Source organism: Lagopus leucura, unplaced genomic scaffold (genome assembly GCF_019238085.1).
Source record: "Lagopus leucura isolate 7727_CA_CO unplaced genomic scaffold, USGS_WTPT01 Super-Scaffold_100017, whole genome shotgun sequence".
Classification (NCBI taxonomy): domain Eukaryota; kingdom Metazoa; phylum Chordata; class Aves; order Galliformes; family Phasianidae; genus Lagopus; species Lagopus leucura.
The window spans coordinates 6,253,172-6,269,829 of NW_024962271.1; the positions used below are offsets into that span (position 1 = coordinate 6,253,172).

A 16,658-nucleotide genomic window follows, 5' to 3' on the forward strand; every position below is an offset into this window, starting at 1 on the left:
TCCTCCCTCTCCCCGGCCCGCCCGCGCGGCCACCCCGCCGCACTCCCGGCCCCGCAGCCGTTCGCCGCCGCCTCGCCGCGCCCCGCCCCCGGCGGCCGTCAGCCGCTCTCGGCCGCGCCGCGTTCCGATCAGGCGGCGCCCGGGCAGCCCCGGCAGCGCCCCCCGCTCTGGGCGGTGCCGTTCTGCGAGCGGGGCGGACGCTGCGGCGCCCCCTGGTGGCGGCGGATACGGCGCGACTCCGCTCCGCCCGTTGTGCGGCACGGAAGCAGCGTGTTCCAGAACGCGACTCATTAGACCCAAGGGGACGTTCACAGCCCCCTTCTTGCACAGCTCGAGTAAAGAGGATGGACAAGACAGACTCCAGGCATTTTTACCGCTGCTTGAGCATTTGAGTAAGAAAAAGGAAGTGCCAAAGATGAAAACCATTAAAAGACCTATTTATTATATTAGCATCATCTGATGCTTCCACTTCAGGTTTGTTTTTAAGCACTTGAGCTACATCGCTGTGGAAGCCCACAGCAAAGTAACTACATTTTTGCCATTCTATACTAACAATCAGAATTCAAATAATAAGGCTATCATGGAAAAAAAGAAAAACAAGTCATAAAGGCTTTCCCAAAAGATTAAGTAAATATTATGAACTTAACAGAAACAGTGGTTCTGCTCACCAACTTGAACAACAAGCAAAGAAGTCCCACCATAAAATGAAATCAAATTTACCAGTAGTTACACTGTGCGTCATTCACTGCTGCAGTATTTTATGCAGGTCCACAAATATCATCCAAGTCATCCATACTAGTCAAGAAATACTGCAAATAAACCACATACTAAATGTTCCACCTGTAAGTTCTGCCATTTTCACAAGCCCTGCATTACCATTTACTTGTACCCATTTAAGATTCATCCACTATACTGAGCAGTTTTCAAACATACCTTTAGTGTTTTCTGCCACTGACATATCTTGTCTCACACAAAATTATTTGCAAATAAGAATAGAAAAGATTGTTCTACCACTGTCCTCTCTAAAAGTACCCAATCTTGTGTACAGAAATTCCACGAGTATGTAGATTTCTTGAGTAACAAATTGCATTCTCCAATTCAGTACTTGGTAGCATTTATATCATAAATGTTTCGCTATCATTAGAAAGGTTTTTTATCACCTCCACGCTCACTCAAGCGTTTCCATTAATTTGAATTGCTGATCTGGCTGCATCTCTCCTACACATCTGACAGTGTACCCTATTTTTCCCATACACACCAAACCCATGACAAAGTCTTTCAGCTGCTAATTTCACTGATGAAGAGGAAGTCAGAACACTGCTTCTTTCCAGCTTCTAGCATTTTGGCAATAAGCCTTTTCTTGCAAATGGGATGAAGCAAACTAAAAATGCTCAAAGCCAAATTAATTGTCACGATCAAAAGTTTACAAAGAAGTTTACATTTTTAAAAACTAAAAGTAACTTTTATTGGTAAAAGCTTTATTGGTGCTAGAAAAACTTACAGTTTAACTGAAATCTGCAAAGCATAACAATTGTTATGAATGTTAGCAGTACAAAACATGGGTCTGAACTCATCTAAATTCTCTAGAAGTTGGAATTGTAGTAACTGTACCTCACTGTTAACAATGCTGTTCTTCAACTTCATGTATTAAAATCCAAAATTCTCTTGAAAGACTTTGATGATGATCCTTGTTTTTCTTGTTTCTGCAAGATGGGAGATAAAAATAAAGACAACCATTATCACAAAACGCAGTACAATTTTTAGAAAAGATTTCAGAGTATAAATGGTTGCCACCAACCCCCCCACATTTACTGAGTACAGCAGTAACATTACCTGCTCCATCCATAAACCACACCTCTGTGTAAGAAGCATACACATGAAACAAAGCAAAAACTACAACAGAAAATCTCACAGACCCTCACCAATTGACTGAACCAAGAACATATCCACTTCCTAGCAAACACGGGTATTAATCCAGCCCTCAGCTGAAACCCTTTGTACCCTATCAGGTGCCACTCTAATGCCTCCCAGTTTAGTTCTCCATTAGCATAAAAACTGATTAGTTTACAGAGACCATTCAAAACCTCAGTGTGCACAGCAGTGAAATGGCACAAAGATCAGCTCACAGGTTGCCAATTTTTCATCCCATGTTTCTTTGCAAGCGAATCAGGAACAAAAGCTCAAAAAATGACCTGATAGTGCATATGAGTTGCATATGATACGAGAAAGTTTGACATTTACCTGTAACCTGTTGTATTTCTCAGAAAGATAAGCATTTGTTCATCCTTTGTGAAATGCATAGCACCACAAAATCAAATTCCAGTGATTACCCATTTATTTTACTCTCTTTAAAATATCATTAATTTCTTCATCTGTGAGATTTTTTCAGGTTCTTCTCTTGTTTAAAGCTCTTGTGTTTATATCCAGGTAACATTTCTTACTGTTCTGCATTTATTTTGGTGTAATTAAAAATCATGTCAACTTACATAGTATTTCACATTAGAAGGAATGCATTATTGTTCAGAACTAGTTGAGAATTGTGTTGCCAGCAAACAGTCAATACGATGACATTTTTCAAACATGTTATGTTCAGCCTTTTCTTCACTGTCACCCATTTACTCAAATAAAGGCAAATGTCACAGAAAAATACTGCATTTTTGTTGCGCTTACATAACTTACACTCTCAGTATTTGTTTTCCAGTCAGGACAGCTATTTCTTTTAGGTGTGTACCATTTCTATACTGTGCCAACTTTCACAAGCTCAGGATATAAGCATACTTCCATTTCCATTACTTGTGGAAGTTCCATTATTTGAAAATAACTAACAACAGAAAAATAGTTAACTTGTTTCAGGGATATGCCACTATGACTGCAGTAGAATCAGCAGGGAAAGATCTGTATTTAATATGGTTCACTTAGGTATTGGGCTCCTGTTAAAGGTGACTTCAAATGGAATTACAGTTTTCAGTGATTTTACAAAGATAAAGACAAGTGTATAAGGCTGCACACAGGTAACCTCATCTTCATCAAGTGAACATAGACAATTTTCTCTTGACCGTTGGCATTCATGGCTGCACATTTCTTTCACACCCTCTTTCTCTCCAAGTTTGCATCTTGCCTTTTTTGGAAGGCTATGAAACTGTGAAGGCCAACCCTCGTCCACTTTGAACTAACTGAACTCGACTGTAAGCCTGACTTTTGTGCTGGGAAGGAACATTGCCTCTAATGAACATGGATACGCACATGTTGCCTTATTACTAATATCTATTTCTCATTAGACCATTTTCTCATTATTGGCATTAACATGTCTGAATTAGTTAAATTCTGGAGGCAAGTAGCAAAACAATAGGATTTAAGTTAAAATAAACTTAAGTAATCTTATGATTGAAGCTACAAGAATATCTATTAAAATCCTCAGCCATTTGTCTCCAAGCAGCAAGCACGGACACTTTTTTCAGTGCCCTGAACTAAAGGTAAAACCTGATCTTTCAGCTATTCTTGTTACAGAACTAATTTTCTGGCGATACTCACATTTTTCATATGTTGGTTGCAAGTTATATTCTTCAGATAACCGAGTATTTTTATTATGCTGATATCTATTCAAAGTATTGGGTTTGCTTTTTCTAATTGGAGTCAAAAGAATACCTTAAAAACAACAAAACATTATGTATTTTACTTTCAAAAAAACGGAGCAGCAACACACAGGTAACATTTCAGGAACTAAAACTTACAATATCTTCTGAGCCATGTTATCACCTGGTTTTTGAGGAAAGACTGAAAAATCCAATTAACTTCAGAAAATGTTTAATTGCTAGAAGTAATATATTGGTGTAATGGGTTCTTAGATGAAATAAACTGTTCTATTCAGAAAAGCTTTTTAAAATTCTCATGAGCATCATAGCCAAATTAGTTGGTTTTGAATCTGATTCAAAAAAATAAAAATCATCCACTAGCCATTACCAGAAATTAAATAATGAAGTAAACAGAAGTTCTGGAAAGAGATCACTAAAAAGGAATCCCTGATGGGTGGGCTGATTTTGTCAAAATGGGAATGTTTGTTTTGTTTTGTTTTTTTAAAAAGTAATACGAATGTTCAAAAATTTAAGAACTGATTTAGAGAGCTGCTTTAGCCTGTGTTACGACTTCCAGTCATCCATGCTAAGAGACAGTACTGGTTATTACTCTATGAACGTATTATTTCATGATTGTAGGCCAAGCTCTGCATGTACCCAGAATCACCAGATTCTAAAGAAAACTCCTTAGGAATGACGTATAATATATGCATCTGCAGAGTAATGAAAAGAGTTGATAAAACTTACTTTTCACTGTGCTATAGAGTATTTTAAAAGATACATACTCCACTATTTATAAATGAACAGTTGTTGTTGTGCATTATCAAGATAACCAGGTTGTTTGTTTTTTTTTTTAAAGGGGCAACTGATGGAACTTATCCTCACTTGTCTATCTCCATTTGTCATTAACATCTTACTCAACCCCTCATAATGCAGGACAGGTAAAAAATACCTTATTTACTTAATTTGCTGATAGTTTGCTTTCTGATACTTTTCCAATACTTGTTCCAGTATTGTTGTATAATTGAAGTTTTACACATCTAGCTATGTAGCACATAGAAACTCAATTGCCTGTCAGAATTCCAAGAAGGAACAAAAGCAGGTATTATAGGATAACACAGCTATAACGGTACAATAGAATTATGTCGAATCCAAGAACAGACAGATGCACCGTGCTCTGATTCCACTACCTTTCTACACCTTAAGCACCAAAACAAAACAAAAAATAGCAGGTGGCACAAAAGAAATCCTAGCAGGATTCAACAATGTACCAGAAAACTTAATTGTTAAGTAGTGTAATAGTTTCACAATTATAGAACATACATTGTCTGACAGCTTTATGACAGCATTCACAGAACTTTATTATAACTCCTATCCACAAGCTCTCGTGGTGAAGCCCTGGAAGAGAATTATTCAGAAAATAAGTGTTTTTTGCACTAACTGCCAAGTGAAGGCCTTACTTTGGAAATTATCCTGTTTGCTCTTTAAAGATGTCTCTACTAGCAGTTTTCCTTTCTTCACTGGAGTCAGCACTATCTCTAGAAAGATCAAATGGGACACCATTAAAAATGCCAGAAAACTGTTTTTTGTTGTTTTGTTTTGCTTTTTGTTTTGTTTTGTTTTTTTTTTTTTCAAATGCCTCTTTCAAACCATAAAATAGCAGATGTACTTTTAATTAAAATTATGATTAATAATTATAGGCCTCTTACATCCTTTGCCAGTTTATACTAGAATGAAACAAGCTTCTTACAAGGTTCATCCATTCACATTTATTTCAGCTTCATATACTCTCTTCTATTAATAATATTTGACAAACTCTGGCAGCGTTGCTTGAAGCAGTGGTGAATCTTCATTGCAAGTACAAGACTCAAAAACACCAAGTCAAAACAGAAGTGACTAGCTCCAACCTCATTTGGCAGGATTACTGGTAAATCATACAAAACAAGTGAGCTTACAAGAGCAGCATGATCAGAATCAGGCTAAACAAGTCTGGAACTCAAAACGCAGTTTAAAAGAATTAGGACAGTTAGTAAAAAACAAATTACTCTCATAAGCTGCATGTCTTCTGTTAGAGCCACATGATTTCTGAAGTTTCTTTTTATATCTTTCTTCAGCTTCCAGAATGACTCTGTGACGGCCACACAGGTATGGACAAGTTTGCAACATCTTACTAAAAGTTCTGCTATTGAAAGACAGTCCTGTTGTTGTACAACCTGGAAGAAAATAGGGATGGTAGTCATCGTAAAATCCAGAATTTTGCTGACTGTGATCTACAGTTAATGTCCAAGTTTCATTACACATCTCAGAATTGTCTGCACTCAACAGCAGTAAGGCAGAAAAAAAAGAACTGCATGATAGTCAGAGGCTTAGCTAGATGAATACAAAAATAAACTGAACAGGGCTCCATTTTTTCCCCTCCTTCTTTCCAAAAAGAGAAAAAGAAAACAGCTGCTCCTAAGTATTCTTGTAGCTACAATATGCTCTTCTAAGCTTGAGGAAAGACATATTAAACAAAATTGGAATAGATTAGCTCTATGTCAACATTTGTTTTATTTTAAATGCAGAAAAAGGAAAGGAAGCAGATAAAATTACAGAATAAGTAATTTATGTAATGCCAAGTTTACTTGCTGAATTGCTGGTTCTTTAATTCTTCTTTTCTGAACTTAGCAAAGAAAGACCTGAGATACTTACCCAAACACAGGAAGTCTGTCATTTTAAGGGATGCAGTTGTAATCAAATTAATTTTTTCTTCCTTTGTTATCTCTGAGTAGAATGAATGTTGGTCTAAAGTAGGAAGAAAAAAACATTAGGAAGAAAATGCAAGCTATCTTTTTCTGTGGAAATCACACATGAGCATACCAACATTCAGTTGTATTTTCTATTAGTAGATTACTAGGAAAGTTTAATTGGCATAACAGCAGAAAACTTCAACTTTAGAAATTTCTGTTCAATGGGCATATTGACACTGTCATACATCCAGAATAATTACATTTAATTTCCTAATGAAGCACATCGCTTGAACTTGAACAGACCGAAATAGACCTGTAAACTTACACTGCTTAATGAAGTCATATGAACATTATCAATATTTAGAATCAGATGCTCAAAGTGTGATATAATGGAATAATGCTTTTCTCTATCTAAATAATTGTACGTGGAGATCAGCTTGGACCCTTGTAAAGCTACCATTTTGACAAACAGTAAACTCATGAATGGTTTTATAAATTAATGGTAAACTACATTACGAGTAAGGATTTGACTGACCAGATCCTAATTCTGAAATAAATACCCCAGAGAAAGAAGATCAGTGCAAATCTGAAAAACCTCATCCTACAAGCATTCAACACAGAGAGCTTCAGGCAGAAATCACTCCCACAGGTAGGTTCTACCCTTGCTCTTACAAGCGCAGTACAAAAGCAGTTCCCCTGCACATTTTCTATTAAGGGCTTATACTTTTCAGTACAGGTTGTGTTCAGACTTGACTTTAAGTATTTATCTGTAAGACATTCATTTGAATAGTTAAAAAAGAAAGGAAAAAAAAAGTATTACAATAAAAGCAGAACAAACTCTCCTGGTAAAATTGTGTGCAATATAGAATTCCAAAATTGCTCTAACAGTTACAGAATATACATAATGTACTTTGTCATCTAATTAGATTTTACACCTGATAAAAAGTAGTGATAAAAGCAAGCATTAAAAGTTAAGAACAAAATTATCTAAAAATAAGAATACATTTAGCTACTTGTACCTGGTGTGCTTGCCCATTTCATATGCTTAATAGTCTTCCCTGGTTGTTGAAGTAAGCCTTTCCTAGAAAGATTAACAACGTGAACAAAATTTAAAACACATTTAACTGCACATTAATACACAAATTTCAGAGACAAAACAAAAACCACACGAAACAAAAATCAAAGAAAATTCTAAAAACAAAACAATTCTATTTATTACCTATTCTATTTGTCCTATAAGTTACAAGTTACACAGCAAGAAGCATGCAGCATATTACCAAGTGCCTGCTATCAGCATTCCTTGCAGTGCTGCTCAGCACGCCTGCTCCAGCATCAGGAATACAGCGTTTTCCAAGTGCTGGTTTCCAGAGTCATTTTCAATTCTGGTTTACGTCACATTTTAGTACACATTAAACTTCCATAATTGGCAGAATGCTACAGTTTGCACACAATGTAGCAATTACTTTTATGCAACCAACATGTTGCCATGGTACCACAATTATTCTTGCAAATTGTCATTAATTTTTTCTTTATCAGTAAGGAAGATGACCGTGAGAAGGAAAACAGGAAAGCAAGCGTTCTGTGAGACAAGCGGGCAAAGCAAGAGAACAGCAAAGTAACTGTACACATCTTTTTCTTCCCACTTAGCAGAGGAATGGAGGAAGAGCAAGGAAGGAAGAGAAGCATAAGAAAAACAAAATTTTCTTCTTAATTCACAGACATTAAAATGCAAATTCTTGCAGAACTGGTCTATAAGTGCAGTTCTCCTTGTAAATGCACATGACAGAAGTATTTTGGTTTCATCCACACTAACGGGTCAATTCCTCATCTAATCAAACGTGAGAATTTGAAGGCCACAATCTATGGATGCTTTTTCACCACTAGGCTTAAGGCATTGGAATGTGGCCTGTTACAGGCTCTCCATACTCACCATCAGAATCCTATCATTAAGAGAAAAAAGGACTTTACAGATGATGGTACTACAGACTCGATAATCTTTGGTTTCTGATGTCAAAAACACTTGCATAGAATATTTTCCTGCTGGACAACAAACATTTACAGCTTTTCACTTGTAGCAAAAGACCAAGCTAGGAAGCAATAATTGAAAAGGCTGACATTCAATCAGGAAATGATAATCAAGAGCAACTTACTAATTTTGGTTTGATGCAAGATACCTACCTTAGCTGAAGAACAGACTGACTTTTTTCACCTGCTGTTTTTTCATTTACACTACAACTTTGAATTGCAGTGTCTGACTGCATCGCATAAACTGAACGTGGAATATCACTCTGTTTACTTTTTCTAGCAGAAGCATTTACTGGATTCTCAGTCAGTGCAGAAGAATTTGCAGCTAGAGCAAGAACTCCGTCATCCAACTTAGAAGTTAACTGTGGACCACATAATTCTTTGCACATTCTTTCTATACATGCTTTTGTATCACTGGGATTCACTTCAGAAGCCAGCATTGAAGCATCAAAATCCCATGAACTCCTCTCAAACGGTCTTCCTTCCGCTCCTTCCTTAATTGAAAAGCATTTGTTAATGACTAAACATGCTCTATTAAAAATGCTGAATAAACCTATTAACAAGATTAACTAAAATACATCAGTTTAACTCCTGACTGATTGAGAGCCAACAAAACAGCACAGCTACCAAAAGAGTTGAAGGGCAGTTATTAAGTCATAGTACCAGGCTGAAATAATTTGCTACTAATACACATCACTTGAAAAGTCTAAGATTACCTCAAGATCCAGCCAAGTAACACAAAAATTGCTACTCCACAATCAAAGATACCATATTCCATGGTAGTTACACGGCACAAAGAAAATATGGGATAACAGTATTATATTCTGTAATCACATTTGTCCATTAGCTATCCTGTCACAACAGTACAATCATGGACATTTCAAGCATGCAGATATTAAGATTACAAATAAAAATGATCAGCAATTAAAAGAAAATCGAGCTGTTGCTTTTCCAACCTAAATGATCTCAACTTCATAGAAAATCTGATTTTACAATCAACTAAAATAGCTCTTAAGAATACAAATGCTTGCATTTCCTGATTGCACTGCACACTTCTAAGTTCGTATTTCTAAGTATGCATTATGTGCAATAACAGCAAAAGCTGCAGGTTGTAGTTTCTCATACATCCAATGTTCTCTCATGTCCTAGCTCACAATGAAATTATCTTAATGGCTTACTTCCTATAGCTCCTTACACTCAGAAAATCTGTAGTTTTACCTTACCTCCATAAACATGCTGATCTCCTCATGTTCTTTTTCAATCAAGTTTATTCTGTGCAGAATGTCTTTTGCTTTCTTCCAGTAGTTTCGTTGATTTCTTTCTCTGATTTGCATGTCCACCTCCAGCTCTTCTGCATTCTTCACACTTAGGGACTTCTCATTTATTTTCAAGGACAATTGTTTAGCTGTATAAAACAAAATTAAAATTATTTAACAAATATTTTATAATTTATAATAAAATTATAAAATAATTATTATATGGTGGCAACATACAACTTTCATGCAGAAAATAAATATCTTTGAGTACAAAGAACACAAAGCTTTTATACTTAAAATAATCTAGAAAGTTCAGAGAACTTAAATACAGAAACCATCTCTCTGATTTTTCAAGCACTAACAGTAAGCTTACTCATTTGCTTGCAGTTCTGCAGCACAAAAGTAGCAGCTTTGTGTAGTTCCTCATCCTGAGACTCAGTTAGTACCTGAATCATAAGTGGAAGACCATTGTTCTTGAGCAGTTCACACTGGTTTTCTTCTAAAATAGGAAGTTATAATGAAAATCAGTTCGTTCCAACCTCATACACGCTTAATCTGACAAGCAGTTTCAGAAACAAAAACCAGTAACCTCCAGGGAAATTCTAAAACAACTAATTGTAAAAGATTCTTATTAAGAATACAAGCATGCTGTAATGACCCTGTCACCCAGGCTGAGCAGAAGCACTCTACATCACATCGGATGCTTTGATCACAGTTCAAAACTGCTGTAAGAAACATGACGAAGGACTAAGCCAAATCACACACCAGACATTTGTACCCATTTAGTTGTGGTCTAAAATATTTGAATTATGCTTTGTATTTCTTGACCTCTGGTCTGAATGAATTAATTGTAGAATTTTTCAGATGAATTTTACCCTGTGATCCCTAAAACCAGCTCTGAATTCTTACATAATAGCTTACTTTTCTCAAACATACTATGAGTTAACAGGTCTTAAAGTTTAGAGGTGAAAGTAAACTTTTGTGAATATTAAATTACATTATTTAATAGAATATTCCCTCAGGTTACCAAATTTGATGAAATGATACCATTAAAGTAGCTGATGTATGAGAATTCAGTAAAAATATGTCAAAAAGAAGAAGAAAATCTTACCAGAGACTTCAGTACAGTGTCCAATTGTTAGAATAACACTCATTTTTTCTCCCGTATCCAGAGTGTCATTAGACAGTAGGTTCAGCAGTTCTGACACAGTGTGATACTTCGCCAAAACAACAGCCATGGCAGCTATCATGTTGAAAATAATTTAAAGAAATCTATCAGATAATAAACAAACAGGCAGCATTCAAATATGATGTTTAAAGGCACTGTCAGCAGACCTCCAAAAGCAGTCCCACTTCTGTTTCACTTTCATTTCAACAGTTTGAATTACCACACCTGTGCTGGTGCAGTAATTCCATGTGTGCTATTTCTCATAACCAGCACTGCCCTTTCCTCTGAAGTGTACTCAGTAGAGATGTGGTCGATCTGACAAATGAGAGTTTTGCAATGTGCAAGTTTTGTACACCTCTGCTGAGTTTTTCCTCATCCTTCATTGGTTCCATAACCAAACTGCTACAAAAGGAGCTAGGAATGTTTCAGCAAGATGTTCCCTCTTTACCAGAAACAGCACTGCTACTATGTGCATGCTGAAACCTAATCCAGTCACATACCAACTTCTTGTAAACTAGGCCCAAAACCAGTGCAGGTATATTCTCTTAAGGTCTTTGAAACTTTAGTCAGAGCACTTGAGATAGAAGCATGAAACACACTAAATTATGGCCACTCTGACTCAGACTCATTTCACAAAGCCTTCTGATGGAATACACAAAGACCTCATTGAGCTATCACCATCCAGATGGTAAATCAACGTAACGATGCTTTGCAGACACAACAGGAACTATATTCACATTTCTCATTTATGTCGCTCCGTGCTTGAGCTTGTGCAGCTTCTTAGTACAGACACAGGCCTGCAGAAGCACAGCTCTAACTCCAGGATCCAAGGTTACAATTTCCAGTTCAACTAGCACCAGCAATTTAATTTTGTTCTCAGTGTAAATTTTCTAATGTTTATTTCACTATCCCACCTCAGATTAACAGAACCATTCCCACTAGCATCTTGAATTTGATAGACTCTGCAATACAAACTGGATCTGGATATACTTAATTGCTTTTTATATCCATTCATACCACATTCTCAAACTAGACTTGAATAAAATGCATTTTAGAATTATCAGATATGAAAGTGGCAGCAGTCTTTCCACTCACAGTCATTAGCAATGCAGGCATCCAGAGTCTTTGTTACTACTATTGCAAGCTTCGTGCTAGGGTGACTCAGACAGGAATCATCACGCATCAGCTTGAGGAGGAGTTGAGCCAAGGTGTCCAATCCTCCAACAGAAACAAAATATTTCTGCACGGGGGCTTAGTGAGAACAGAAAAAAATGTGACTTAAATACTACAGGTCTCAAATCGTATCAAATTGTTTTAGCATTTTCTTAATTAGGCCATCACTATTTTTCCACGCATTTTTTAATCATTTACACCCGCATAAAGGAACTGAAGTTGGATTTATGTTCATCCTGAGAAACGCAATAATTGCTCTAACATGAAACACATACATATAAACGATGAACATTATGCCCAAGTTCCACCTACATTCTGTTTTCCAAGATGCAGTAATCACTCATATTTGTAAAATAAGCTCCACAAACTGTTTTTACTGACCTCTCTAAATTGTAACCAATGAGGCCGTTTGTATTTTTAGGCAGCCAGTGCAGTGTAAGAAAAAGCCAATGAATCTAGTTTTCAGTGTGATCGCCGTAAGGGCAGCAAAAGTACTTGCAGAAATTGACAAAAATAGGGAATTAAACATTTATGTATTGAAGTGCACAAAATAAAAGCTGTTTAAAGTTTTATCTTACAGTTATTTGCAACCGTGAGGCCAACAAATGAACAAATAGGACGAACTATCTCAGGCTCCATGCAACTTTCTAGCCACTCTTTTGCATACGGAAAGACTGAACAGCAAATCTTTTGATTAGCTTCTGGGAAAGTAAAAACAAATAACCTCAAATCCAAGCATAATGTGCAATTTCAGCTGAACAGTAAAAACGAGAACAAAACTTATAATTTACCACAGTTTTTAAACAGCAGCACTTACCATTCTGAGGATTGTTAACACAGGCACAGAGAGTGCTACAGACTGAACACCACAGCTGGTAGCAGCTATTTGTATTTTCATCTGACAGATTCAGCTCAGGTGTGGAAAGAGTTGTTCTGTTTAAGAAAACAAAGCAAACAAGTCCTAACTGCTCTATTGCTTTTCCTGCTTTAACAGCAGCTGTTTGTTTACCTGAATAACTGCAGCAGCAGATCAATGCAGCCTGTTTCTCTGACATAGGTTTGGCCAAGTTCTGAAAGTGAACACATAGCAGAATGCAACAAAATCTTAGTGTCAAATCTAACTTGCATTTAAGTCCTCCATTTCCTAAGCATATTCAACCCTCTCAACAGAGGATCACACAAACATTGGCAAATGCATTTCTATTCTATGCTTAACTTTTTCTACATTGTCCGAAACCACTGGTTTAATTTTTTAAAAACTATAATCACGTTGTTAAACTACAATATTTTTTCCTATTTAAGGAAATCCCAGTGAGCAACAATTTACTTAGATTTATTTTACTTACATGGATGACCTCTCCCAACCTAAATGATTCTACAGCTACGTCTGATCTACATGCAACCTGGTAAGTTGATTTTACAAAAACATTTCTGACTAAGTATTCCAAATTTCCATCACACACATTGGAAAACATAAAAAGAAAATGTGAGTAAAATATGTGTTATAACAAAAAAACACTTACTATTATTTGAAACCAGTGCCAAGATGACATAAACAGACATTCTTTTCAAGTTCACACCAGAATCCTTATTCATTAAGAATGAAATGAGGTCCTCAAATAATGCAGAAGAACACAAAGTTTGTTGGCAGTAAACTGAAACCAGAAAACAAAAACCATTAACTCCTAAAGCAAACTATTCACAGTCATTAATTAGTTTGTTAATACAGTAAATAGATGCTCAGTTGTATCCAGTACACGGTGAGCAGAGTCAAAACAGGCCTACAAAGGGACTCAGGGCTTCCTCCTGCCATCAGTTCTAAATTACCTCAGTCCCAGGCAAACTTTGGAACAGTCTGCATGTCATTACACTTGTTAATGAGGAAGCAGAGCTGCCTGTTGTCATACAGACAAGCTGGCTACATAAATCCCATACAGACAGATATATTAACCCTAACCCCATTTCTTCAAATCTTGGGGTGGTCAGTGAAATAGCAACACATTTGCTGCCTTTCACATTAACTTGTTATTCTGTAACATGATTTTTGATGCAAAAAGATAGGGACAAAGCACAATATAACATTATCACGGCCAACATGGAAATACACGAAGTAGTGTTTATTACCATTACTCTCTATTATGATTCCTAGTGTAAATAAAGCTGCTTCCTTCACTATGCCATGAGCACTTGACTTTGCAAGATCATTTATAAACCCCAAACCACCAATTTCTCGTAAATATTCACAAGCTTCACCTGTAACAGGAAAGAAAAAAAAATTAATTTTCTTTTTGTTACTGTGCAAGAAGAAAATCTTAAGATGTTACAGTTCCAGTCTTATGTCCTTTGGCTAATGTTTTTTTTCTGCCTACAGTAACAACCAATTTCTTAACATACATTGCAAATGAAAATGGCTGTGTTGTTTCCAAGGGAAAAATGGTTCTTACTATTTTGTTGACAAATTGAATAAATAGTGATCAAAGCCTCTTTCTGGGATGAAGGGCAGTCCATCTGGTATTTAAGGCATTCAAGCAGTAAGTTCAAATCTGTTTTCATATCTAAACGTAAAAAAGGAAGTTTCACATGAAGTGTTATCTTTTCTTCATATAAATTCATTTTGTATTAAAGTAAAACGTCCCCAAAACATAGCATGGATATGTAATCTAACAAACAAACAAACAAAAAAAAAAAAGCACAAGAAAAGCACTTTTATACATCTATACATAGCAAGCATAACCTACATCCCACTATAGACATTCCTACCTACAGTGATTTGATCATGACCCATAGTTAGTTATTTGAACACTGCTTTGCTAAAAATGGCAGCCTCATTTTAATATTTCTGGTCTTTCATTGTTACCTTATTGTAAATATCAATAATTGTTAGTAAATGGGATATAAGTTACTAAATAGTATGTTTTCCACTTGCAAGATGCATTAAGTATATTTAGCGAATAATACAGAGTCATGAAAATCTGAGTGCATTACCAAGAGAATCCAGGAGGATTAAGCTAGATGCCAAGGCTTGCTACCTGGTGTTTATTTAAAGACTGAATCACTTGCACAAGAGGCAGCACCTTGACTCAGGTGCTTATGTCAGTAGGTTAATAACAAAGCATTTGGGAAAAGGGGCAACTACATACAACCCCAAAGAGATAAATGATTATGATAACTTGTTTCTTAGACTTCTGCTATAATGTAATGACTCATTTAATGACTATTTAGTAACTTGGCAGCAGCAGATACTGTATATCTGAAGCACCTGCACAGTTGCGGGTTTCTTTAAAAAGTTACAATACTAGAAAAACATGGGTAAATATTAGCAGGAAAGTGACTTTGTGGTAACAGCATTTATCATTTGAACAAGGCAAGAATTTTAAAGTCTGACAAGGAAAAAGAACACTTCCCTCTAATAGTTCACTCTCCCTGGAAAGTCTTGTCACAACCTACTAAAGCTTTGTAAAATAGATTTAGGTAATAAAGGAAAATGATTTCAGGTATCTTACCACATTGTGGTTTTTGCACCTTTTGATTTTCCATTTTTTATTGCATCCCTGTTCTTGTTCTACAACTGCAAGGAAAAAACATTTTCTTTATGCTGAAATCAGCAGTGTCTGTAGCATTGTACAGAGTGCAAGTTAAATAACTTTTTATTGCTATTTAAAAATACACAATTTTACAGCTTTCAAATTTTATGCTATCATCTGACAGAGTTTAATACAGCCTTGCATGGCAGAGCCTTCCTTTAGAAATGCTGTATTTCATATGGACAGTATTTATAGCTACCGTGTTATGCCAATGGCTTTCAAAGTTAATGTTTTGCAGCAACCTAGTGACCCACGATGGCAGTGTGGAAATGCTCAAAGAACCCACCTACAATTAAAACAAATATACCCAGTGCTGCCATTTACTGCAATAAATCTCCTCAGATTTTGCTTACAGCAGGCTGCCAATTCTGCCATCAGCCAAAAGGCAGTGAGATCACCAGATAACGTTACATAACCACGTCTGACATCCAATACAAACCATCTCCTTCCTACCGTCACTAAGCCAAAACTGCACTGCTTTATTAGTATCAAAAACAAAGGCAGTAACGAGCAGGAGAAGTATTTCCTACACTAAGACTTTATCTTAGCTCACTGAAGTCACACACAATATGTAAAATGAAAATGTCCACAGCAGTGCTTCTACATCAACCTGGCGCACTCCACTCATGATCTGGGTGCAGCAGTCAGCGCTACGCCCGCTCAGGAAGCAGAACGGCAGCCAAGGCCCGTTGGCAGCTCTTGCTGCTTATCCCAGGCCACGACTCGCGGTGTGCTGGGATGAGCCGAAGGGCAGCCTCAGCTAACCGCGGCCCAGGAGCCCAAGCGCACTCAGGCAGATCGCGCCATTTTCCTTAACCAAGCTCCAAGTCCCACACGCGAAGAACGGCTGATGCGAGCGTTGCAGTCACCGACTCAAAGCTCTCAGCAATGGCCTAGCCGCAGGTGGAAACTTTTCAGCAGCAATAAAACCAGCCCAACAACAGATTAGCTGTCGCTCTCGAAGTAGAGCAACGGCTCTGAAAAATATCACTGCCAACCCGACGAAAGCAGCCAGCCCCGCAGCCCATTTACAGCTCAGCTATCTGTCGCCATGGAGGCGGCACCGCCCGCTCCCCGCCCCGCGCCGCTGCCCGCCTGAGGAGAGCCGCCCGCTCGCGGCGCGCGCCGTTCCCGCCCCCCCCCCCCCCCCC

General features: G+C 37.2%; 1 protein-coding gene across 1 annotated transcript; it reads right to left on the reverse strand.

Moving 5' to 3' along the window:
* Positions 1-1,490: 1,490 nt before the first annotated feature.
* Positions 1,491-16,549, reverse strand: TERB1 (telomere repeat binding bouquet formation protein 1). Its single transcript, XM_042877261.1, has 17 exons — positions 15,427-16,549; positions 14,368-14,478; positions 14,048-14,176; positions 13,447-13,578; positions 12,933-12,993; positions 12,741-12,856; positions 11,846-12,001; positions 10,694-10,825; positions 9,956-10,081; positions 9,550-9,731; positions 8,480-8,820; positions 7,321-7,382; positions 6,264-6,356; positions 5,618-5,785; positions 5,033-5,110; positions 3,532-3,645; positions 1,491-1,703 (listed from the first exon to the last, which is right to left on the reverse strand). Coding segments are annotated over exons 1-17 (2,037 nt in total). The 5' UTR covers positions 15,461-16,549; the 3' UTR covers positions 1,491-1,701.
* Between the last annotated feature and the right edge of the window lie 109 nt (positions 16,550-16,658).

What these genes read in the sequence shown, in the direction of transcription:
- TERB1 (XM_042877261.1), bottom strand. Translation starts at nt 15,460, where the DNA reads ATGGAAAATCAAAAGGTGCAAAAACCACAATGTG. An exon ending in GGTGCAAAAACCACAATGTG is followed by an intron (nt 14,479 to 15,426) that starts GTAAGATACCTG and finishes TTTTACGTTTAG; the next exon opens with ATATGAAAACAGATTTGAAC. An exon ending in CAAACAGGATAATTTCCAAA is followed by an intron (nt 3,646 to 5,032) that starts GTAAGGCCTTCA and finishes GTTGTTTTTAAG; the next exon opens with GTATTCTTTTGACTCCAATT.